We start from the raw sequence: 24,237 nt of genomic DNA, 5'->3' as shown, positions 1-24,237 counted from the left end.
CACCTCCCAGCGCGCCTGCAGCCCAGCGGCCGAGCCGAGCCCAGCGCCGGGAGGACGCGAGTCCGCACGGAGGTAGGTGCAGCCTTCGACCCAGACCCGGCAGGCGCCGGGGCTACGGGGCGCAGGGCAGAGGGCAGTCACGGGTGGCGCGGCCGCACCCCTCCCGCCCCTCCAGGTCCCCCAGCCGCCAGGGCTGGGTGCCCATTCTGGGACCTTGGTCGTTGGGAGGAGTGAATGCTCACCTCAGCCCGGGCCACCGCTGCAGGGGAGCGGGTTAGGACGGCAGCTGGCCTTTGTTACTCCGCTCTTCACCTTCCTGAAGGCTGGCAGGCGCTGGCCGCCTCTGCCTGTATTGCCCAGGGCAGGTGCCCAGCCTGCCAGGGTGTGCCCGGGGTGCAGCTGGGGGTGGAGGGGCAGGGGAGCTGGAGAAGATTCTGGGCGGTAAGACCTCCGGGCTAGAGGAGGTAGCAGGAGGGGGAGGCCTGGGTGCTGAGTGGGTGTTCAGGAGAAGTGGGCAGAAACCAGCTTGGGCTGGCAGGCCTACTGGCCTGGACCCCTCCAGGGTTTGCAAAGAAGGTGGAAGGAACAGCCATGTAGAGGCAAAGACTCTTCCTGTTGGACTGGGCAGGGCCCGTTGTGTGGTGCACAGTCCAGCTGGGGTCTGGGGAGTCCCTGACTCTCCCTCTTCTCTGGGCCAAGCACACGCCTGCCCTCCCCACAAAGTCGGCTCAGGACACCCTTCCTCCAGGAAGCTCTCCCGACCTCGTCCGACAGCCCTGGGGGCTGTGCCCACCACTGTAACCTCCAGTGCCAGCCCCCTTTCCCACTCCTTGGCCCCTGGGTGGCCCTCTGTTTGTGGCCCTGCGTGGCTTTCTAGAGCAGTGGCTGCTCTAGGAAGCATGGCCTTGCCACACCCTGAGCCCCAGGACTGGGCGCGAGTGGCATGGTCATTGCTGCTTCCAATAGAGCTGGATATGAAGGCCGAAGGTCTCCCTCCTAGGGGCTGAGGGGAGAGGAGAACTTGAGGGTCAGCGGGGTAGGGGTGCCTGCCTCCTTGACCCTGATGTCCGTGGGTGGTAGAGCGGCCGAGGCGCCAGGAGATGGGAAAGCGGGAGGAGAGCGAGCCATGGTGGCCAGGTACAGATGTGCCAAGCTGGGGTCCCATGGGGTGGGAGAGAGGGTGGGTGTGGGGGGAGCTCTGAGCCTCTGCATGTCTGGGTCACAGTGCATGTCCACACGTGTCTTGTCCCTGTGCGTGGAAGGCCTCTGTATGCCGCAGTGTGACAACATTCAGCGTGGCAGTCACACACTCCAGGGACCGGGCTGGTACATAATAAGGCCCAGCAGCCTGGTGCAGCCCAGGGTGGTTTGGGGAGTGCCTGGCCCAGCCCACCGAGGCCACATCTTCCGACAAGCCCACCGTGCTGTTATGTGAAATCTCATTGTTTTTAACATCGACAACTTTCAAAACTTTTAAAACACGAGGTGAATGCATAGCTAGTCTCCCAACTGCCATCTTACAGTGTCTGAGGATGATGTGGAGGTTAAATGGGAGGGGGCTGGGCCGCTGGGGTCCCGTCCAGGCTCCCCCTGCTGCTGGTGGCGGGGCAGGGGATTCCGGCAGCCCTGTGCCTTGTCTCTTCTGGGAGATGGGGACAATGCACATCCCCCACTGGGTTCCTGTGCAGATTAAACAGCAATCCCATACATGAAGTGCTGGGCTGGTGCCCGCTATGCGCCCAGCCTGTGGGCATGGGAAGGTGAGTAAGAGCCGGCTCGGCCCTGCAGTGCCCACACCTGCGTGTGTAATGGTGCCCCAGAGAGGCCTGTGTCTGCAGCCTGTATTGTGTAGCCTGTGGGTGTGGTGCCTCTGCCCCAGGCTGCAGGAAAGTCATTTCCCCAAAGGAGCCCCCGCCCCTCGGCTGGTGCAGGGCTCCCGTACCCCAGCCGGCTCTGCCTGTGGAGCTGCTAGTGGCCTCCTGGGGGCCGCATGCATTGGAGGGGGGGCAGTAATGCCTTCCTACCCGCCCCGCCCCATGGGCCTCTGCAGCATCATGAGGGCCTCGGCCCTTCAAAGCCCGGAGCTGCCCCTGCTCCACAAGCCCAGGACTGAGAAAGGATCCAAGGAGGCAGGCAGTGGGCATAGTATGGTTGTGGCTCTAGAGAAAGAGGCACGCTGACTTCCACCCTCTGTTCTGCAGGCCTGGTGGCTCTGGCAAGTCCCTTTTCTTCTGGAGGCGGCAGGACGCCCATTTTTAAAAGGCCTCAGGGATGCCAGGGCTTGCCCTGTAGGCTGCTGATGAGTCGAGATGGTTTAACAGTGTCCCCAAGGCAGACGAGGTTCCTGGGGTGGCTGGCACAGTGTGTGCGTGTTGGGTGGGGAGCAGGAGGGGATTGTAATCTAGCCCTGGGCGGGTAGGGCAGGGCCCCCCACCTCTGATGAGCCAGATAGCCATTGAGGAACCTAGCAGCTGCCTCCTCCCCACCTGTCGAGAGGGACCCCTCTCCTCCTAGCTGCACCACCCTCACCAGAGGGCAAGTGGGACGAGAAGGTAGAGCCAGGCCCTCTGGAGGCAGCCCCCATGTTGGGTGGCTCTCTCCCTGCCAAGCCCGACCCAGGCCCGCTGGGGTCCAAAAGGCAAAGGCAGAAGCAGCTCTGCCCTCAGGGACCCAGCACACACCTGGCACTGGGTTAGGCTCAGAGCCCAGAGTCCTCAAAGGCAAGAGGGTGGGCACCTCCCTGGGCAGGGTGCCACCTGCAGGGCACCTAGCTGGGTTAGGCTCAGAGCCCAGAGTCCTCAAAGGCAGGGTGCCGCCTGTAGGACGCATACCCACGCCAGAGGTGGCAAGGAAGGGGGAGCACGAAAGAGGAGTCAGGGGCCCTGGGCCCTGTGACTCGTAAGCTGGGTGGCCTCTGAGAGCCTCAGTCCCCACACCTGTGCAATGGGAATCCTAGTGCCTCTCCTGTGGGGCTCTGACGGGCACCCGGTGAGCTGATGGCACGGGGCACCTATGTCGATTGTTGCTGTTATACAGGAGGAAGAGGATGGCAGGGCCTCGTCCCAGCCCGTGGACCAGGCTGCTGCTGGCAGCCCTGCTGAGCGTCAGCTTCCCCGGGGACATGGGTGAGTCTGGCACGCCCCTGCGGCCCCTCTCTTGGTGGGGGCACACCTTCAAGGCACTGCCCTCACAGAGGGGCCTTTCACGGGGTGTCTCGCCCCGGACACTTGGCCGTTCAACAACTGACCACTTAGCACAGTGAGGCCCGGGGAGCTGTGAGCTGGGACCGTGTGGCCTGAGGGCACTGGGAGGTGGAGAACTGGCCTAGAAAACAGAGAAGACGCCCAGCAGCAGACAGAGGCACTTGAGGATGTGCTGAGGCCTCGAGAGCAGTCAGATAGTTTTGTAGGAATTCAGAGGAGAGAGGGACCGGTGACTCGTCGCCTGCTCTCCGAGTGCCTGCCATCCGCACGTGGCCAGCGCTGGCTCTTGCCCATGAAATTCGAAATCTGACTTGTCAGTCGAGGCCATGTTGATAGGCTGAAGTAGACCATGGGGCAGTGTTTACACCAGGGAGATGGGCAAATGCCGGCCAGGGCTCCGCTGCCTCACCGAGTCATTGTTAAAGGCAGACAACACGCCATTGCCTGAGGCCCAGGAGACCACCCGCTGAGCATGCCAGGTGCACATAGCAGGTCCCTACTGTGCTTTTAACTGAACAGAACCAAAGGGAAGCCCAGTAACCTTTGGGGAGACTCTGGATTTCACCTCGTTTATTTACTAACGACCTACCGTGGGACAGGTCTTGGGCTGGGCCCTGGGGACGCAGCGATGAACAAGACAGACACAGACCCCTTTACCCTGGAGGAGTGGGCAAGGGGATGGCCAGGGTGTCCCCGCCAGCAGATGGGCCAGCGTATGTGTCTCAGTCCCCACCCTCCTTCCGTCTTGACACGAGTGGAGGGGTCCGGGTTTGCGCCCTGGCTGTGCCCGTGTCTCCCTGTGCTACCTGGGGCAGACCACGTAGCAGCCGCCGCCCCCGCGTACAGCTCCTCCGTGAACTGGGGAGAGACACCCCACCTCTCGAGTGAGGCTGTGGGTGGGGAAGGGCTTGGTGGGGCCCATCTCAGGTCTGCCCATCCCTCTCCCCACAGCGAACCGCTGTAAGAAAGCCCAGGTGAAGAGCTGCACCGAGTGCATCCGCGTGGACAAGGACTGTGCCTACTGCACCGACAAGGTGAGCGGCCGCCGGTCAGCTGCCTTCTCCGGCCGGGGGCCGCCTCCCCACCTGGGAGCCCTGCCTCGCCACGCCCCACCCTAACTCTAGCCACGTCCACACTGGCCACACCCTCGGCAGGTGTAGGGGAACCGACCAGGGCCAGGAAACTCGGGGGTGGGGACTAAATCCAGGGTTGGGACAGCCAGGGGACGGGCACCACGCCCCCTGACCCCATCTCCTTCTGGCCAGACATTCAAGGAACGGCGTTGCAACACCCAGACGGAGCTGCTGGCCGCGGGCTGCCGGCCAGAGGGCGTGATGGTCATGGAGAGCAGCTTTGAGATCACAGAGGTGCTCAGAGCAAGGGGTGGCGGGGGGCTGTCCCTGCTCAGCGCTGGCTGTTTATGGGGGTTCGCTGTGTCCCTAGCTGGGCTGACAGGGTCTCCCCTCCCCTGATCACAGGAGACTCAGATCGACACCACTCTGCGACGCAGCCAGGTGTCCCCACAGGCTCTGCGGGTCCGCCTGCGGCCGGGTGAGGAGCGGCACTTTGAGCTGGAGGTGTTCGAGCCGCTGGAGAGCCCCGTGGACCTCTATATCCTCATGGACTTCTCCAACTCCATGTCCGACGATCTGGACAACCTGAAGCAGATGGGGCAGCACCTGGGTACAGCGGGGCCGGCGTGGAGGCTGAGGGGCTGGCGGCGAGTGGGGGGCCTTGCTCGGGAGGCCGGGGCTCAGGACAGCCGCACCTCTCCCACAAGGGAGGACAGTCACTGTCCACATTCTCAGGAGAAGGTCCTCAAGGTCTGGGACTCCTGAGAAGGCCGCCTTCTCCAACCTGCTCCGTGCGCGACTCTGCGCCCCCCGAGTCCCACTCCCCTCATCTGTAAATAAGGACGAGGGCGACAGTGAGCGTGGACTCATGTCCTGCGTGCAAAGTGTTGACCAAGGGTCATTCTCCCTCTTCCTCCCGGCTCCTGTGTCAATGTGGAGGTGTTGGGGTTCAGCTGTACCTCTTTTTCCCGTTGATGCCCAGCCCAGGTCCTGAGCCAGCTCACCAGTGACTATACTATTGGATTTGGCAAGTTCGTGGACAAAGTCAGCGTCCCTCAGACGGACATGAGGCCTGAGAAGTGAGTGACCGCGTGGGCAGGAGTCTCGGCCATGGGTCCACCTCCCCTCCACCCAGACGCTTACGAGTCTTTGGGCTGAACGGGAGCCAGGGGGAGGCTTCCCGCAGAGGGTGGGCATGCGGGAATGCGGGGCCTGCTCCCCTGACTCTCTCTCTCCCTCCCACCTCTGCCCAGGCTGAAGGAGCCTTGGCCCCACAGTGATGCCCCCTTCTCCTTCAAGAATGTCATCAGCCTGACGGACGACGTGGACGAGTTCCGGAGGAAACTACAGGGAGAGCGGATCTCGGGTAACCTGGACGCCCCCGAGGGCGGTTTCGACGCCATCCTGCAGACGGCCGTGTGCACGGTGAGTGCCGAGGGGGGTCCTGCCAGCCGTGTTTCTCTCCAAGGGCATGAGCCGCCCGCTGGCTTGTCCTGGTGCCGGGCAGAGGCCCCCACCCACGAAGACGGGCTCAGACACTCTGGGCGGCCCTCAGTTACAATCTGGGTCTAGATGTGCTGGGAGCCACGGTCCCTTAGCCCGAGCAGTCACATCCTGCTTTCACACTGATCAGTGAAGCAGACGTGAGTCCTGTGGTTCTGGAAGCTTCAGTGCCCTGAGGCCAGCCTCCCACCCAATCTTCCCAGGAATGTCAGCCTCCCAGGACCCACAAGCTGCCCAGTCTCCAACCGTGCTGGGCAGCTGGAGAGAGCACTTCTTTTGATGTGCACATCAGTTTTTTTCATTTTGAAAATGATACCCCCATACAATAGGCAGTTTGGAAAACCGAGAACAGACCTTGCACATAATTTCACCGCCAGCAGACCAGCAGCCACTGACATCCGCCAGCGTGTTTCATTCCCTTATTTTATATAGTTCTAATCAGCGCACTTATAACGTGGAAACTTTTGTTCGTTTCACCCTGTCATAGACATCTTCTCTGCTGTAACACGCAGTTTTTCAAATCACCCCAAGTATTTTCAAAGAAATCGCCACGCACCGCTGTGCCTATTTCAACGGGTCTCTTCATTTAACGTTGCCTGGGCGACGCTTTTCTTTTTTATTGATTTATTTTTATTTTATTTTATTTTTTACGCCTACAGCACCTGGTCTTCCTAGGTGGTCTCCCATCCAAGTACAAACCAGGCCCGACCCTGCTTAGCTTCCGAGATCAGACGGGATCGGGCACGTTCAGGGCGGCTTGGCTGTAAACTAGGGGGTGCACTTTTCTATGCAGTTAAAACATTCCCGACGGTGGTTGTGACCTCGGGGGGACGGTCGGATGAACCCGGCACGGCGGCCGCCGCGTGCGCAGACCACGTTCACGTCCCCTTCCCTGTCACCGGCGTCCGTTTCTCGCCGCGGTCTCTCGTGCGCTGTCGGTCACACGCGTCGTTCACGACGGTGGCATGCTGCTCATCATGCGACCTAGCAGCGCCCCACGCTGGGGACGTTCACCGTCACACACGGCAGCGCGGTGGCTGTCCTCGGCGGGCGGCCCGCTGACGGGCGTGCCCTGGTCTCTGTCCCCAGAGGGACATCGGCTGGCGCCCTGACAGCACCCACCTGCTGGTGTTCTCCACCGAGTCCGCCTTCCACTACGAGGCCGACGGCGCCAACGTGCTGGCCGGCATCATGGGGCGCAACGACGAGAAGTGCCACCTGGACCCCACAGGCACCTACACCCAGTACAAGACTCAAGACTACCCCTCGGTGCCCACCCTGGTGCGCCTGCTTGGCAAACACAACATCATCCCCATCTTCGCTGTCACCAACTACTCCTACAGCTACTACGAGGTGTGTGGGGGGGAGTGTCCGGGGCCGCTGGGCGAGAGCTGGGCAGGGCAGCGGGAGGCCCATGGAACTTCCCAGAGACCCCTTCTCCTTTTCCTCGCTCCTTCCTCCCCTCTTCCTTACCCTCTCCCTCCCCAAATCTTGTGGCACCTCCCGGGATGACATGGCAGGAAGAGGAGGTCGTGTGCCCATTCCCCAGCCCAGCTCCCAAGCAGATGGGGGCTCAGAGGGCAGGCTCTGGGACACACCGGCAGGTCCCAGGCCTTAGTGACCCCCTCTGCAAACTGCGGGTGACCCCAGAGTCGTTGTGTGGGTTCGACGAGACGGTTCTTGTCGAGGCTCAGCCCGGGGCCTGGCCCTCTCCCCTGCAGAAGCTGCACACGTATTTCCCCGTGTCCTCGCTGGGCGTGCTGCAGGAGGACTCGTCCAACATCGTGGAGCTGCTGCAGGAGGCCTTCAACGTGAGGGGCGCGAGGGCTCGGCCCTTCCCGGCAGGGCTGGTGGGGGAGGCCGAGTGGGCGAAGGATGTCCTGGGTCAGGGTGGAGAGATAGGGTAGGCTGGCGAGGAAGGGTCCTTGGGGGTCCTGGGGAACCACCTGTGGCCTCACCTGTGGCCCTGGGCACCTATGGGCTCTGCCACTTTGACCACAAACCCCCCACCCCAAGTCCTCCATGCAGGTGGGGGTGGAGCACAGCCCAACCAGGTCAGCATGAGTGAGTACAGCCAGGCCAGGCCAGCGTGGGGGAGCACGGCCAGGCCAGAGTGGGGGAGCACAGCCCGGCCAGGCCAGGTGGGGAAGCCCGGGTTCCCCCAAGACCACTGATCGCCTGCCCTCCTTCAGCGCATTCGCTCCAACCTGGACATCCGGGCCCTGGACAGCCCCCGTGGCCTGCGGACAGAGGTCACCTCCAAGATGTTCCAGAAGACAAAGTCTGGGTCCTTTCATATTCGGAGGGGGGAAGTGGTACGCTGCCCTGAGGCCCGGGGTGGGGAGGGCAGGCACAGCACCCTGCGGGGTGGGGGTGGGGGGGCCTACCTGAGCAGAAGTCGAGAGTGTGGCCTCTGGAGTCAGACAGGCCTGGGTCTGAAGGCCTCCGGGTCAGCCCTGTGGACGGGCTTGGCGGCCTCCTCGGCGTGTCCAGGACCTCACCTGCACAGAGCTCAGAGGGTCGCTCAGAGGCGCGAAGGGGCCAAAGGAGGCTCTCGTTATGGCCATCGCGACTGCCTGGCAGAAGCGAGGTGTCAGCCCTGAGGAAGGGCAGGCAGGGAGCCGGGTGTCAGGCATCCCGCAGCTGGAGGGTCGCAGGCCGGCGGGCACAGCTGCCCGCCCTGGTCCTCTGGCCGGGCTTGCTGGGCTGACAGCTGGGTCCCCACAGGGCACTTACCAAGTTCAGCTGCGGGCCATCGAGGACATGGATGGGATGCACGTGTGTCAGCTGCCAAAGGACGACAAGCAAGGCAGCATCCACCTGAAGCCTTCCTTCTCCGACGGCCTCAGGATGGACGTAGGCATCATCTGTGACGTGTGCTCCTGTGAGCTGGTACGGCAGCGCCGCCCTGGGCGGGAGCAGGGAGCCACCGCCCCCAGCCCCGGGGGATGAAGCAGAGCCTCCTCCTTCACAAGGCACTGTGAGGGCAGAGGCAGCAGAGGTGCTCAGTGGCCCTGCCCGCCCCCGATGCCCCACTGTGTTCTCGTTCTAGCAAAAAGAGGTGCTGTCCCCTCACTGCCACTTCCACGGAGACTTCATGTGTGGACACTGTGTGTGCAACGAGGGCTGGTGAGTGTGCGCCCGGCCCTGGGCACGCCGTGTGTGCCCGGCCGAGGGTGGGCGGCGGGTCACGGGGAGGGCCGGGAGTGGGGCGCGCCAGGTTGTCGGGCGGATGAGTTCAAAGCGCTTGGAAATGTGTAGATATGCAGTTTATCTCCGGTAAGACATGCGAGAATCAGGACGCTGGTGGCCGTCAGGGTGTGGGGACTGGGTGTCTGGGGACAGCACGGGGGGCGGGAACTGACTTTTCACTCCTTACCTTTTGTACCTTGAGTGTTTTGAACCAAGGGTACATATCACCTGATCAAGAATGAGCGCCTAAGTGATGGGTTAGGCTTTCAAAGCTTCGAGGCATTGGACAAGTCTCATGAGGAAGGGACGTGGTGGGTGGGGATCTCAGGGGTCTGAGGTTCGAGTCCGCTCAGCCACTGCTGTCGGTGTGACTCGGACCCACCGTGGCCTCTTAGAGCCTCAGTTTCCTCTTCTATCAAACGGGATGGTAAAAGCCCAGCCCTTCCCGGGGCCGTGAGCAAGTCGGTGGCTCCTCTCTTAGGAGTGGCGAGAGCTGCAACTGCTCCACGGGCTCGCTGAGTGACACGCAGCCGTGCCTGCGGGAGGGCACCGACAAGCCGTGCTCGGGGCAGGGCGAGTGCCAGTGTGGCCACTGCGTGTGCTACGGCGAAGGCCGCTACGAGGGGCGGTTCTGTGAACATGACAACTTCCAGTGTCCCCGCACCTCCGGATTCCTCTGCAACGGTGAGCTCGGCAGCGCCGGCGGCCAGCGCTGGGCACGCGGGGCGGGGAGGGTGGCCCGGTGCCCCGCCCCGCCCTACCGATCTCCCATCGGGACCCAGGTCAGCGGGGAGAGCCAGGCCAGGGGTCAGAATCCCCACGTTCAGACCGAGCCCTCCCCCAGACCCCCTGAATGCCTCCCCGCAAGGCCAGTCCAAACCGGGACATCTCGCCCCCTGTAAACTTAATGCCCACGGCCAGGGTGACAGTCCCCTTGTGTTTAAGACCCCGGCTTCCCCGAGGTCCTCCAGTCCGTGCCCACCTGCCCACCTCCTGTCTTCACTCTCCCATCTCATCGGGGTGGGTGCCACCCAACCACCCTGGGTGGTTGGCGCTATATGGCATGGCGGTCCTGCCTTTCTCAGAAGATGCTACGTTTCTAGCAGGCACAGCCTGAAGTCACGTGCCCTTCGTAGCCCCACAGGGCCTAACACAGTGTGGCCCAGGCCATGGGCACAGAGTCTGGCCAGAGCTTCTGAGCTGGGCAGGGATCACAGAACCCAGACAGCTGCCACGTGGAAGGATCGAATGGTTGAATGGGGGAGGATGAATGAAAATACACTCATCAAATACTTATAAAGCCCCGACTATATACTTGCCACTGGGGGTCGGGCCCCTCCTTTTCTATCCTGTCGTCCATTCTTGCTTTTGTCCGACATCTCTCCAACTGTCTATCCAGAGCGTGCCCCGAGAAATGGGAGGAGAACCCAGCGCATCTGGAGAAAGGCAGGCGTGTGGCACAGGCAGAACCGGGAGGGGGAGGGGAGGGAGATCTTACTGGGGAGGGAGGCAAGGCCGGAATGCGAGGGTTTGGCTTCCTCTCCAAGGCTGCTCCACTTCTAGTCTAGCCCAAACTTTTTCTTAAAGGGCCAGGAAACTTTTTCAGCTTTGTGAGCAGTATGGCCACAGTCGTAACAACTCAGCTCTGCATTGTAGCAGAAAGCAGCTATAGACAATACGTAAGCAAATGAGTGTAGCTGTGTTCCAGTAAAACTTTTACAAAAACAGGGGGGTGGATGGGCCTGCAGGCCATAGCTAATCAACACTTATTCTAGTCTGAGGGTATTGGACTTTATCCTTTGGGCAAAAGGGAGTCATTGGAGGTTTTGATTTCATTTTCTAGCTATTTGTATGTTAACCTTGTATCCAGACACCTTGCTAAACTCACTTTTGAAATCTAACAATTTATCTGTTGCATCTTCTTGATATGTTGTGACATGTTCCTGATAACTTGAAAGTAATGACAGTTTTGTTTCTTACTTTTCCAATACTTATGTATTTTATTCCTTTTTCTTATCTTATTGCATTGGCCAAGACTCATCAGTGGTTCTTAAATAGGGGAGCCACACAAGTGAATTTGTGTTTCGGGATGGTCACTCTGGCTGCAGAAAGGAAGGTGGGAGGTGGGAAGGAGGGAGACAGATGGAGGGAAGGAAATTCTAAGAAATCGAGGAAGAGATGGTTCTGCCCAGGGCTGGAGACCTCCCTGCTCCCAAGGCTCACCTCCCACAGGCCCTTCCTGGCAGGTGGGCAGCCTGGACTGCAGGTGTGAATGGGCTCTCCTCTCCCTTCCCTGCTCCTCTGGCAGACCGGGGACGCTGCTCCATGGGCCAGTGTGTGTGTGAGCCTGGCTGGACAGGCCCGAGCTGTGACTGTCCCCTCAGCAATGCCACCTGCATCGACAGCAACGGGGTAGGCCTGAGCATGAGGCAGGCGGTGGGTTGGGTGGCAGAGGGGGCCCCGGTGAGGGTGCAGGGGTGAGGGTGCAGCCAGTTCACTGGTGCCTCCTCCTGCCTCAGGGCATCTGTAATGGGCGTGGCCACTGCGAGTGTGGCCGCTGCCACTGCAACCAGCAGTCCCTCTACACAGACACCATTTGCGAGATCAACTACTCAGCGGTAAGGCCAGGATTGCTGGGGTGTGGGCACTGGAACCCCGGGCACGGGGCGGGGCGGACAGGAGGGGCCGAGCCTGGTGCCGTAGGGGCAGAGCAAGGGCGTGAGGTTGGGTGAGTGGGCCTGCCAGAGGCCTGTCCAGCACGGTGCCCGTCTGCGCCCCCGCCAGGTCCGTCTGGGCCTCTGTGAGGACCTGCGCTCCTGCGTGCAGTGCCAGGCCTGGGGCACGGGAGAGAAGAAGGGGCGCACGTGTGCGGAGTGCAGCTTCAAAGTCAAGATGGTGGATGAGCTGAAGAATGGTACGGGGCAGGGGCCCAGGACCAGGGGTGCTGAGACCCCGGGCAGGGGGGCGCCCAATGAGACAGGGGATGTCATGTATCTGGGCCTGGGGCTCGTCATCCACGTCGAGGTCAAGAAATCCAGGCAGAGGTTCCAGACTTCGCGGAGGTCACGAAATCCAGGCAGGGGACACGTGGTCTGGCCGGGGCAGACAGACCCAGGCAGGGGGCACACCTGATTAGGGACCAAAGAGTCTGGGGAGGGGGCACCAGGCTTGGGCAGGTGACAGATAGCTGGGCAAGGACATGAACACAGCAGGGGTATATAACCGGGCCGTGGGGCCACGCAGCCTGCTCTCCTCTAGGCCAAATGAATGTTCTAGAAGCCCAGCTCCTGGGCGATGCTCAGGACGGGGAGGTGGTGGCCCAGATTTGCAGCCCTTCGTGCTCCTGGGCAGGGCAGGGCCCCACCCCCGTGCCAGGGGACTAACTTCTTCCCCAGGGAGGCGCCTCCTGCCCTGTCATGGGCCGGGTGGGCCCCGGAGTAGGGGACACCTCTCTGGGCCCTGGGGTGCTGGGGTGTGGGGTGGGGGTGCCCTCTGACCGTGTGTGGGTGCAGCGGAGGAGGTGGTGGAGTACTGCTCCTTCCGGGACGAGGACGACGACTGCAGTTACAGCTACACCGTGGAGGGCGACGGCGCCCCCGGGCCCAACAGCACCGTCCTGGTGCACAGGCAGAAGGGTGAGCCGGCGGCGGGGGCGGGGGCAGTTTTTTGCCGGCGGGGGCGGGGCGCGGGGGCATCGGAGCCCGGCTGGGGATGGGAACCGCCATCCTCCTCTTCCTCCTTCCTTCCCAGACTGCCCTCCCGGCTCCTTCTGGTGGCTCATCCCCCTGCTCATCTTCCTCTTGCTGCTGCTGGCACTGCTGCTGCTGCTCTGCTGGAAATACTGTGCCTGCTGCAAGGTGACAGCGCCCCCGGGGTCCCCACCCCTCACCAGCGTCCCCACTGCCCTGCTGAGGTCCTCCCAGGTGGCAGAGGCCAGGCCAACCCACGTCCTCCCCAGCCCCTCGCCTCTGCCGGCCATGAGCCGCTGGATACCTGAGATCACCTGTCCCGGGGTCAGCCACATGCAAAGGACCATGGGAGCCAGCAGGGAAGGGAGGGCCCTGCCCACCAGGACCTGACAGTTTTGTTGAGACCAGACCAGAGACAGGAAGGCGTAGAGGGAGGCACGGCATGGGACACTGAACTGTAGGGGGCAGAGGCGATACCGTGTGGTAACCTCCATGTTGTGGATGTTAGTGTGTTACAGAGGAAAAGTTCCGCCATCAAATACATTTGATCTCAGGGCTTCTGCAGGACTTCTCAGAGCCTTCGATCTAGTTGCATGCCAGTGAAACTGCGCGGGGGCCGTGGGGAATGAATCCAGTGCTTCCTAAATGGGTTTGATCGCAGAACCTCATAGAGCATCTGGCGGGACCACGCACCCCATGGCACAAATTTTAGGAACCCTCTGTCCCCACCTTCTGTGCCCCACACCTAGATCTCTGAGACTGCCTGGATATCCTGGGGTCTGGGGGGGTCCACTGTGGCCCCTCCAAATCATTGGCGTGGGTGGGGAGGTGGTGACTCGAGGGGCTTACCCGAGCTGGCAGCTGTCCCAGATCTCATCTCCACCCCTTGTCCCCTAGGCCTGCCTGGGACTTCTCCCTTGCTGCAACCGAGGTACGGGCTGGCGTTGGCAGGGCCGGTGAGGGGGAAATGAGGGCCGAGCCTGGAGCAGAGGCGGGAGGCCCTGGGGTCCCACCGGAGGGTGTGTGGCAGGGAGGGCCTGGAGAGAGGTCCCATGCTGAGAACCCTGTCCCACAGGTCACATGGTGGGCTTCAAGGAAGACCACTACATGCTGCGGGAGAACCTGATGGCCTCAGACCACCTGGACACACCCATGCTGCGGAGTGGGAACCTCAAGGGGCGTGACATGGTCCGCTGGAAGGTCACCAACAACGTGCAGCGGCCTGGCTTTGCCACCCATGCCGCCAGCACCAACCCCACGGAGCTGGGTGAGGGCCGGGGCTGGGCGTGGCCGTGCTCCGTGCTGCCCTCAGGGCCTGGGGCACGTGCACTGCTGTTCCCGGGTCCAGAATCACGCTGTTCCTGTGTTCTCTGGGTGTTGGGTGCAGGCACAGGCCTGGTCACTCTCTGTCCTTCCTGATGGCACTGCAGGCCTCAGGCGCCCAGCCAGCCGCTCGCCCCCCGTCCTGGCATGCCTCCTGGAGGGGCTGCTGTGGTGCCCGCCGTGCAGGGGGCTGACGACCCCCGCCCCTGCCTGCCCTTAGTGCCCTACGGGCTGTCGCTGCGCCTTGCCCGCCTCTGCACCGAGAACCTGCTGAAGCCTGACACGCGAGAGTGTGACCAGCTCCGCCAGGAGGTGGAGGAGAACGTAAGGGCCGAAGGAGCCCATCCCTGGGCAGCCGGCACGTCTGGGCACGGGCGCGGTGCGGGTGGGTGGGAGGGCGACAGGAAAGCAGCCGGGGAACCTGGGTTTTTCCAGGTAGGAAAGAGGGGCTCCCTTCGATGTTTGCCTGGTGTGAAGTCATCCTGGGGTCTGTTCCCCGTGAATGTTTGCTGACGGGGACGAGGCCGTGGGCATGCCCCCAGCCAACCCTGAGAGGTCCTCTGGGCCCGGGGGGCTCTGGGTGGGGAGGCTCACCCAGCGCCTCAGCCTCACGGCCCCCCTTTGCCTGGCAGCTGAATGAGGTGTACAGACAGGTCGCAGGCGCCCACAAGCTCCAGCACACGAAATTCCGGTGGGTCTTGGGTGCCTGAGGTGGGTGGAGGAGCTGCCCCAGGGACCACCTGGCTCACAGTCCCCTCTTTGTCCCCCACAGGCAGCAGCCCAACGCTGGGAAAAAGTGAGTCGAAGACACACGGGTGGGGCAGCCCCAGTCCCAGCCATCTGCCTCCCACTCCACTCCCTGCCCCATCTCCATCCCAGAGGAAGGGAGGGCCATATGTGTCTGTCATGAGTGGGGACCTCCACTCAAGAAATACTGATGTGAAGCCCTCACCATGAGCCAGCCCCTGTACAAGCAGGTGGACCACACAGGACCAGGGTGTCCCCGTGCCCAGCTCCCTCCCTCCTCTGGAGTCCAGCGGGTCACACACCATTTCCTACCCTGAGACCTAGCCCTGCAGGGGGAGAGCTGGGGGTGGGGGCGTTGCTCAATGCAGAGAGAACAGAACTGTGCAATAATGAATACAGCTCCCCTGAGCACCCCACCGTCAGTAAGAGCCGTTTGGACTGCTGACGACAGGCCGGGCTTTGTTCTGAGGGCTTCGCGAGCACGGTCATCTAATCCAACCATCTCATCAACCCGGCTGGGGAGATACCATTGCTCTTCCCATTTTATAGATGAGGAAACCAAGGCTCAGAGAGGTTAGGTAACTCGCCAAGGTTACAATTAAGAAACAGGTCCAGGGTTTGAACCCAGGCAGTCTGGCGTCAGCACCTACACCCTCAGCATCTCTGCTGGGTAGCCGCATTTCATGGATGAGGACGCTGAGGGTCAGGGGGGTGTGGGGACTTGGTGCGGCCACAGGGCGAGGTGGTGGGACCGGCACGGGCCTCCGTGACTGCCTGGTTCAGGAGACACTGCCCTTTCTTTCTGCCCCGTATCTTGTCCCTTGATAGGGAGAAGACAGGCAGGAGGGGTGGGCAGGGACAAGTGCTAGCCTCCTGGCCAGCCTGACACCTCCCCACCTGACACCCCCAGGCAGGACCACACCATCGTGGACACGGTGCTCATGGCACCGCGCTCGGCCAAGCAGTCCCTGCTGAAGCTGACGGAGAAGCACGTGGCACAGGGGGCTTTCCACGAGCTCAAGGTGGCCCCCGGCTACTACACCCTCACTGCAGACCAGGGTAGGTGGGCAGGCTCCCCTCACGGCTCCCTGACACCCTCCCCCCACCCCCGCGTGGCTCCTGCCCCCTGTCTGACCGCCCCCCTCCCCGCCACACCCGCACAGACGCCCGGGGCATGGTGGAGTTCCAGGAGGGCGTGGAGCTGGTGGACGTGCGGGTGCCCCTCTTTGTCCGGCCCGAGGATGATGACGAGAAGCAGCTGCTGGTGGAAGCCATCGATGTGCCCATGGGCACAGCCACCCTGGGCCGCCGCCTGGTAAACATCACCATCATCAAGGAGCAAGGTGGGTCAGGGCTGGTGAAGCGAGGTGCACAAAGGGGGCTCTGGGGCCCCTTGTTATCCATGTGGAAGTGAGGCCTGGCCGTGTGGCCCACTTAACCTCTCTGAGTCTTGGTTTCTCCATCTGTAAAATGAGCATCAGGCTCTTGTGAGGGTCCCAGCTCTGCACGGTTTCTGGTAGCAAGCGCTCAATGTGGGGGCTTCTGTTATAATCCCAGGGGGCTGGGTCCTCCTGCAGCCACCCCACATTCCTCCCCTCTTCTTTCCCATCTGGCCTTTGAACTGGGGGGTATTGAATGGGCTTCTCTAGGATGCAAGGACATCAGAGCAGGAAGGAATTGGAGGTTCACTTTGCCCAAACCCATCTAGAGGGTAGGCAAGGCATTGCACCAGCCATCCACACCGCCTTCCCTACCTGCTCCCTGGGCTCAGGGCCTCCTCTCAGGCTGCACCCCCACCTGGCCTCTTTTCTCTGCCCCGATCCCTCTGAGATGTCTGTTCGACACTGTTCCAGCCCCTCAACTTTTTCTGGAGAAATTTTCCGTCCCCTTCCTCTGCCCTCCCCACGGAGTGGGTGGGGGCCAGGGCAATGAGCAGACTCCTGGAGTCTGGGCTGGGCTGGGCTGGGCCAGAGGGAGGGCGGGAGTTGAGAAGGGACCGAGGCCAGGCCCCCCTGACTGTTGCCCGGGCCCCCTGCAGCCAGCGGGATAGTGTCCTTTGAGCAGCCAGAGTACTTGGTCAGCGGCGGGGAGCAAGTGGCCCGCGTTCCCGTCGTCCGGCGCATCCTGGACAGCGGCAAGTCTCAGGTCTCGTACCGCACACAGGACGTCACCGCAAAGGGCCACCGGGTAAGGCTCCATCCCGGGGTCACAGGTGATCCCAGGGCCCAGTGGGAGCGGGACAGGGCAGCTGCCTGAGTCCCTGGATGCTGGCGGTGCCCCTGGCTGTCCTCCCAAGGACACACCCACCTGTGCCTCCCACCCTGCAGCAGGGGTATCTTGCTCATCAAAAGTGCCAGTGACACCATGCATGGGTGATGCCACATGGCTGCCAGGGACTGAGGCCAGGGACATGTCCAGACTATGCGTGGCCCCTGTCCCAAACCCTTCCTAGAGGAATGCACACCCCCATTTGCCGCAGCTCTTGAGGTGAGATCGCAGCCCCCTGTCCCCCGGGTAGACCCCCTGAGGGCTGTGACTGCTGCTTGGCAGCCCTCCCCAGGGCCAAGCCTCAGGAGCAGCCTCTCAGGGCAGAGGTGTGAATGCGTGAGCCTGTGTCCCCTTTGTCACTGGGCCCCAGTCCCGAGGAGCAGCCAAGCCCGGCAGTAGACTTTGCCCTGGTTTGGCCTACGGGTTTTTTTGTCTCTTTTTCTGAGTTTATTCCCAACATTTAAGAACTAAAAATATTCATATCAAAAATTCACTCGAAAAGTAATGAAGTCTTGTCTCACTGGGCCCGCAGGCCCTCCTAGCAAATGCAGGAGAGCGTGAGCTCAGCAGGTCCCAGCCCCCGGCCACACCCGATTCTTCTTTAAATTGCTAGGAATAGTTTTCATTGCTGCTCCACACCTCCCAGTGAAAACGCCAAAGAAGAATTTGTATGTCCAGAAATTTCACTGAATAGGCCATATTATATGAGAGATTCTGGTTATTTTGTTACGCTTTTACGAAGATGTTTTGGTATTTAACTCTTTTTAAAATATTTTTATTATTTTCCAATGATTTATTTTGGAAAACTTTAAGCCTACTGAAAAATGGAAAAATTAATGAAATTAGCATCTATTTACCCCTTTCCATGGATCCACCAGTTGTTAATATCTGCTTTCTCTTTCTACAGAGACATACGTAGACTTGCGTGATATAGATACAGATGTAGCTCCAGGTCTGTAGTTAACTGTGACTGCAGACAGGAAGGAAAGCAGTTGTGTTTCGTTTAGTTCTATCTACTGAACTATTCAAAGTCGTAAACTTCATGTAGACCCTGAACACTTCCACAGGCACCTGTGAGATCATTCTACAAAACTACACCATAATTACCGACCTGAGGGAATTTCGCATCGTATTAGTACCTGATAATTAGTCCATATTCAGATCTCCCATGTTCCCATGTCCTGACGTGTCCTCGATAGCTTTTCCTCCTCAATCCAGGAACCAAGGATCTGGCATTGCATTTTGCGGTCACGTCTTTAGTCTCCTCTAATCTAAAACAGTTCCCCGGCTCTGTCTTGTTTGCCTTTGACATTTTTGAAGCGACCCTCAGGCGAGGTCGGCTGTCTTGCAGGCGACTCCTGCTTTTCTTACACTTGCTGGCTCACTTTCTGGGTTTTGTAGCATTTGAATTTGCCGGGTCCGCACAGCAGGCCTGGCTGGCCCTGCCTGGAATTGAAATGTTGCTGTGGAGCGCCACCTCGTGGTCACATGTGAAAAGGCGTTCTCACGCATCCCTGCACGTTTCACTGCACGCATGTACGCACAGACAGACACACTCATCCTGGGACACTCAGCAAAGCTCTGGGGCATTAAAAGTAGGAAGCTGGAGCTGATGGACGTGCCCCACCCAGAGGCACCTGGGGCCTGGCAGAATCCTAGGCTTCAGAGCCACAGTGTGGGGGCACAGTTCTTCCCACCCTGGGAGGGCCCTGCAAATCTCAGCTCCCCCAGAATGACAGCCTGCCTGTGTGGGACTCTCTAGATCTGTTGTGCATCCCTGTCTCTCTCTGTGCCTTGGTTCAGATCCCAGAGAAGCAGCAAGTCTCTTCACCTCTGCATGCTTCAGTTCTCCATCTATAAAATCTGGACAGTCATCTCTGTACCTCACACAGCTGTGAGAATTAAACGAGCTAATATTTCCTACGTGATGCACAGGGGGTGCTATATGAACTTGAACCATTTCGTGTGTTCATGTGGGACAGTCTGTGTATGGTGGTTTCTGCAGTATCCATGAGGTTGGGGTGGAGCATGTGGCCGTGACTCACCCCCGGGGCCTGGTCTGACCCCTTCCCATTCCCAGGACTACGTCCCCTCAGAGGGCGAGCTGCTGTTCCAGCCTGGGGAGACCTGGAAGGAGATACAGGTGAAGCTCCTGGAGCTGCAGGAGATGGACTCCCTCCTGAGGGGCCGCCAGACCCGCCGCTTCCACATCCAGCTCAGCAACCCCAAGTTTGGGGCCCGCCTGGGCCAGCCCCACTCAGCCACTGTCATCATCGGGGACCAAGGTGGGCAGAGCCCGGGGTCAGCTTAAGCAGGTGGGGAGGGAGGACTGGGGCCCTCTCCAAAAAGGCTGCCGATCTTAGCAAGTGAAAATACAGGATGCCCAATTAAATTTCAATTCCAGATAAAGAGCCAACACATTTGCGCTATAAATATTTCCCATGCGGTATCTGGGATATATTTATCCTTTAAAAATATTTGGTATTTATTTGAAATTCCGATTTAACTAGGTAGGCATCCTGCATTTTATCTGGCACTTACACTCTCAACCAGAAGGGCTGGAGTCCTGTTGTGGCCACCAGTCTGCTGGGGGTACCATGGATCCCACCCTTAGGCTCAGCCTTTTGACTTCAGCCTTAGTTTCAACTAAAATGCAGGTGTTTCCGGAAGGGGTGAAACAATTCTTGCAGGTCCTCAGCCTCCGGTGTGGTGGTGTCTGTGAGCCCATCCCCAGCGGAGGCTTGCAGGGGGAGATGGAAGAGGAGGGAGAAACCTAGGTGGGGAGAGAAGGAGCAAATGTCCTCATGTGGAACATTCCCTTGGCTACCGAGGGAGAAAGAGAGGCAGACAATCTCCCTCCTAAGCCTCATTCCCCCAGAGACCCTTCTGGGCCCTCCACCAACTTGGCGCGATGCCCTCTGCAGCACCAGTGGGGACACCAGCCACCAAGAGACTCAGGGCAGGTGTCAGTTGAGCCCTGCTGGAAAGGAGTCTTGGGTGTTCAGCTGAGTGCCTAACGCCCTCTGGTGGTGAGGTTGGGTTCCTGCACCCCTCAAAAGGGTATCTGAGCCGGCTGCCCTGCCCACTACAGACGACCTGGACAGGAACTTCAAGAGCCAGACCTTGTCATCACTCTCATCCCCTCGTGGTGACCTGGGCGCCCCACAGAACCCCAATGCCAAGGCTGCTGGGTCCCGGAAGATCCACTTCAACTGGCTGCCCCCTCCTGGCAAACCAGCAGGTTACAGGGTAAGGTGAGGGGGCCCTGAGGGAGCTAGATGGTGAGGCCTGGACCCCACTGGGGAGGTGGCCTCCCAAGGCAGAGGGCCACCAAAGAGGGCATGCTTGGCCCCCGCAGGCAGGGCACGAGTGGACGGGGGAACCCCTATCCGTGCCCGTGGAGTTTTCAGACATTCAGCCTCCTTTCTGGAATGCACCCCTCACCCCAGGCATGAGATACCCCTGCTCTGCCCTAGCCGGGAGGTCGATGGAAGGACAGGCAGTTCTGGCTCTTGCCACTCTCCACTGACCAGCCCCTCCCCCGGGAGCAGGTGAAGTACTGGATCCAGGGTGACTCTGAGTCTGAAGCCCACCTGCTCGACAGCAAGGTGCCCTCAGTGGAGCTCACCAACCTGTACCCGTATTGCGACTACGAGATGAAGGTGTGCGCCTACGGGGCGCAGGGCGAGGGTCCCTACAGCTCCCTGGTGTCCTGCCGCACCCACCAGGAAGGTGAGGCCTCGCGGTGACCATCCGCATCCGCGCCTAGCCCCGCCCCCTACCTCCCAGAACTCCGCCCTCTCTCTGCCATTGACGGCGCTCTTCCTGCACCCCCTCACCCCCAGTACCCAGTGAGCCGGGGCGTCTGGCTTTCAACGTCGTCTCCTCCACCGTGACCCAACTGAGCTGGGCTGAGCCAGCCGAAACCAATGGCGAGATCACGGCCTATGAGGTCTGCTACGGCCTGGTCAACGAGGACAACCGTAAGAGCCTGGACCCCTCCTGCCCCCAGGGACAGCAACCGTGGAAGGGGAGGGGTCAAAGAGCGGGGAGGAGGCCGTGTTGTCCTGGTCAGTGGATGAGCCCCCTTATGCTTGCTGTCACGTTTGGCCAAGGCCAAGCTTCCAGGGCCGGTGGGGTCGGAGGCCTGAGATTATACATGCACAATGGGCTCATGGGCAGGGGTACCTTCCCATACACGTAGCCAGAGTGGCTCATTTTCACACCGTTCTCTTAGGGCCAAAGTAGAGTTGCCAGATTTAGCAAATAAATCTGAAGCAGAGGATGCCCTAAATTTCAGAAAAAAAATTTTTTTCTTGTATATTTTATGCAATATTTTATCTGGCGGCCCTAGGCCAGAGCATCTGGCAGATCTGTTCTTTCTTTTTCGTCCTGGAAGGGAGGGGAGGGTGGGCGACCCCTGCCAATGGTCCAGATGAGGAAGTAGTCAAAGGAAGTAGTCCCTTCTCACCCCGCGCAGGGACCACCTCCTCGAACCCTCATCTCTGCTTGGTCAGTCCCAGGGATGGAGCGCTCACCGCTCCCATACAACACATGGCCCCTAAATGAGTCAGGCTCAGGACCCCCAGGTGGCCCAGCAGGGCAGAGGGCAGTGGGGTTGGATAGTTCTGGGCGTCAGGCTCGTGGCTTCTTACTAGCCACGCAGACCGAGCATAACCTTCTGAGCAGTGCTCACGTCCTTGGCTCATTCTGAGTTTACAACACCTGTCTGTGCGTGGACCACGGTCAGGAAGTCTCTTCTGACCCTGCCTTTAATCCCAGGAGTGACACGTATCTCCACGAAGGTTCATCCCTGATGGTTTCAGCCCAAGGCTTCAGCCCGAGTTGCAGATAGGACCCCCGGGGCTGAGGGCATCGCATGTTGGTGCCCTCCTCCCTTCTCCCATTGGCTGACAGATGCGAGGGGTGGGCCAGGGGCAGCCCCCGTCTTGCGGTTAGAGACCTCCCCAGTCATTTGCTGGGGGTGGACATCAAGCTTATCAGGTGTCATTTTCCAGAACCCTCCTTTGGATCTCTTTGGAAACTGGGAATTTCTCTAGTCTCCCAGGAATCTCCCAACATGGCCAGCCCCGGCTCATCACACCTGGGCCTAGGGGCCGTAACTCGCTCAGAGCAGCTGGGGGTGTCCTCCTCCTTTCTCCGGGGGCTATGTGTCCACCTTTCTAGGTGTGAGTGGAGGAGAACTGCTTGGCCTCTGCTCTCGGTTGAGGTGACGCCCGGGGGCCTCCTGTACAACCTCTGCTCTGCCCGGGGCCCTCCTGTACAACCCTTAGCTCTCACAGCCTCAGCCTTTCCAGAAGTGAAGCTCCCTTGAGCCGGCCTCTCTCCTCCCATCCCTGCCATGTGACCGACCACAGGGTAGCCGGGTGGGCGTTCGCATGTCTCAACAGAGCGTCTGGGGTTTGGTTGTGGACAGTGAGGCACAGGCGCTGAGAGCGCCCTCAATCTGGAGCAAGACACAGTACCATTTATCAGTCAGTAGAGGTGACACTGGGGCCAACTTGAGTCTCGTCCTGGCTCTGTCACTTACCTTAGCGACGAGCCCTTTGGAGAGTTGGTGGCACTTCTCTATACCAGTCACGCCCAGGTTCTGGGCTTGGCATGCATGCCGCAGGGGGTCCACAGCTGCTCCCTCCCTGCCTTGTCCCCCGAGACCCCTGGTTGTGCGGCAGGCAGTCCTGTGTCAGAGGCAGGCCCGGGACCGGGTCGGAACCTGGATGACCGCTCTGAAGCACTCTCCCTGCCCCAGGACCCATCGGGCCCATGAAGAAGGTGCTGGTGGACGGCCCCAAGAGGCGGATGCTCCTCATCGAGAACCTGCGGGAGTCCCAGCCGTACCGCTACACAGTGAAGGCACGAAACGGGGCGGGCTGGGGACCCGAGCGAGAGGCCATCATCAACCTGGCCACCCAGCCCAAGCGGCCCATGTCCAGTAAGTGGTGGGCGGGGAGGCTCAGGGAAGACGGGGAGGATGGGAGGCCAAGGCTGGGGCCCTGACTCACCACTGCCCACCCGTACAGTCCCCATCATCCCGGACATCCCCATTGTGGACGCCCAGAGTGGGGGAGACTATGAAAGCTTCCTCATGTACAGCGATGACGTTCTACGCTCCCCGGCTGGCAGCCAGAGGCCCAGCGTCTCCGATGACACAGGTGAGTGGGCTGGAATCCTCGAGACGAAGATGGGGGTCCTGGGTAGGGGGTGGGGCTGTCGCTGGTGTCAGAGAGAACAAAGGAGCCAGTGACCACTGGGCATGAAAGTCAAGACTAAAAGTCTCCTCTCAGCCCCAGACAAATACCTGCAGAGCCGACAGTTTGGCAGGCACTGGGCTGGCTCTGGGTGCAGAGGGGACAAAGCCGATGTGGCGCACGTGCACTCCATCACGTGCACATCTGCGCAGGACGACACGGAGGCGGACACTGCTAGGGGGCAGATGCTCACGGGTTCATGCCCATGGGACCACGTAGAAACACAGCTTTTCGACTGGAAGGCTCACCAGCTGTGCCATGGAGTGGGGACACTCAAGGCCGCCTCCCGGGGACAGGGATCTGTGGGAGGAGGCAGGCATGGCCCCCGAGGCCTGGAGCAGCCACTGGCCCCACACCTTTTCTCTCCTTGGCTTCCTGCACGATGTGGGGCCAAGAGCCCTCCGCTACTCAGCTCTGGCTCCGCTGCGGGAATTCAGATGAATCGCTTACGCTCTCGGTGCCTGTTTTCTGATCTGCGAAATGGGGTGACAGTCACACAGCGCCATGAGTGCAGTCCTCCAGGATCTGCATTTTCTACAACCTTGCCTGTGCCCCAGGCCCCGGTGAACACACACCTGCCCTCACAGAGCTTGACACCAAGCCGCAGGGTCTAGAGGGCTTTGAGGGTCTGAGGTAAAGAGCAGTTGATATGACCCAGGTGCTCCAGCTCAGCCGCTGCTACTACCCGTGAAGCGCCCTGGCTTCTGGAACTGTCCTTGGGAGGCAGGCAAGGGAGAGATCACTTTCTCAGTCACACAGACCGGAATCTGAGGCTCAGAGCAGGGAGGGAGCCCTCACAGCTGGTGACAAATCCAGAGCTACCCCCCTGGTCTCCCGCCTGCTCCAAGCTGCACTGGCTCATCCGGCCGGCTGTCCTACGCGGGGGATGAGGGTCTCGCCCGTCGCCGGGCTCCCCGTCCCTGCACGGCACCCCTTACTGCCCCGACCTGGACCCCAGAGGAGGACCGCT

At 60.7% G+C, this 24,237-nt stretch overlaps 1 protein-coding gene and 1 non-coding gene across 2 annotated transcripts in view; one reads left to right on the top strand and one right to left on the bottom strand.

Annotated features, from left to right (window-relative positions):
* The first annotated feature begins 6 nt into the window (after positions 1–6).
* The window catches only part of ITGB4 (integrin subunit beta 4), a 28,266-nt gene continuing 4,035 nt past the window's right edge, over positions 7–24,237 (top strand). The window contains exons 1-32 of the mRNA XM_025047147.1: positions 7–72; positions 3,037–3,125; positions 4,155–4,237; positions 4,469–4,570; positions 4,682–4,886; positions 5,259–5,355; positions 5,530–5,701; positions 6,869–7,132; positions 7,501–7,590; positions 7,972–8,094; positions 8,507–8,671; positions 8,832–8,908; positions 9,453–9,655; positions 11,280–11,383; positions 11,491–11,589; positions 11,756–11,885; positions 12,484–12,606; positions 12,722–12,828; positions 13,558–13,591; positions 13,736–13,927; positions 14,204–14,307; positions 14,616–14,674; positions 14,756–14,779; positions 15,641–15,789; positions 15,894–16,073; positions 16,769–16,917; positions 19,079–19,283; positions 20,090–20,247; positions 20,550–20,730; positions 20,844–20,981; positions 22,769–22,951; positions 23,040–23,171. Of these exons, the coding sequence (XP_024902915.1) occupies positions 3,047–3,125; positions 4,155–4,237; positions 4,469–4,570; positions 4,682–4,886; positions 5,259–5,355; positions 5,530–5,701; positions 6,869–7,132; positions 7,501–7,590; positions 7,972–8,094; positions 8,507–8,671; positions 8,832–8,908; positions 9,453–9,655; positions 11,280–11,383; positions 11,491–11,589; positions 11,756–11,885; positions 12,484–12,606; positions 12,722–12,828; positions 13,558–13,591; positions 13,736–13,927; positions 14,204–14,307; positions 14,616–14,674; positions 14,756–14,779; positions 15,641–15,789; positions 15,894–16,073; positions 16,769–16,917; positions 19,079–19,283; positions 20,090–20,247; positions 20,550–20,730; positions 20,844–20,981; positions 22,769–22,951; positions 23,040–23,171 (4,111 nt within the window). The 5' untranslated portion in view covers positions 7–72; positions 3,037–3,046. The remainder of the gene's footprint in view (positions 73–3,036; positions 3,126–4,154; positions 4,238–4,468; positions 4,571–4,681; positions 4,887–5,258; positions 5,356–5,529; positions 5,702–6,868; positions 7,133–7,500; positions 7,591–7,971; positions 8,095–8,506; positions 8,672–8,831; positions 8,909–9,452; positions 9,656–11,279; positions 11,384–11,490; positions 11,590–11,755; positions 11,886–12,483; positions 12,607–12,721; positions 12,829–13,557; positions 13,592–13,735; positions 13,928–14,203; positions 14,308–14,615; positions 14,675–14,755; positions 14,780–15,640; positions 15,790–15,893; positions 16,074–16,768; positions 16,918–19,078; positions 19,284–20,089; positions 20,248–20,549; positions 20,731–20,843; positions 20,982–22,768; positions 22,952–23,039; positions 23,172–24,237) is intronic.
* On the bottom strand, positions 6,430–6,548 carry LOC112480188. The gene has a single exon (XR_003046513.1). It is a non-coding gene; the product is annotated as a 5S ribosomal RNA (ribosomal RNA).

This window comes from Pteropus alecto, unplaced genomic scaffold (assembly GCF_000325575.1).
Source record: "Pteropus alecto unplaced genomic scaffold, ASM32557v1 scaffold134, whole genome shotgun sequence".
Lineage (NCBI taxonomy): Eukaryota > Metazoa > Chordata > Mammalia > Chiroptera > Pteropodidae > Pteropus > Pteropus alecto.
Note: the sequence above shows the minus strand (reverse complement) of the source record. Positions and strands in the feature narration are given on the sequence as shown.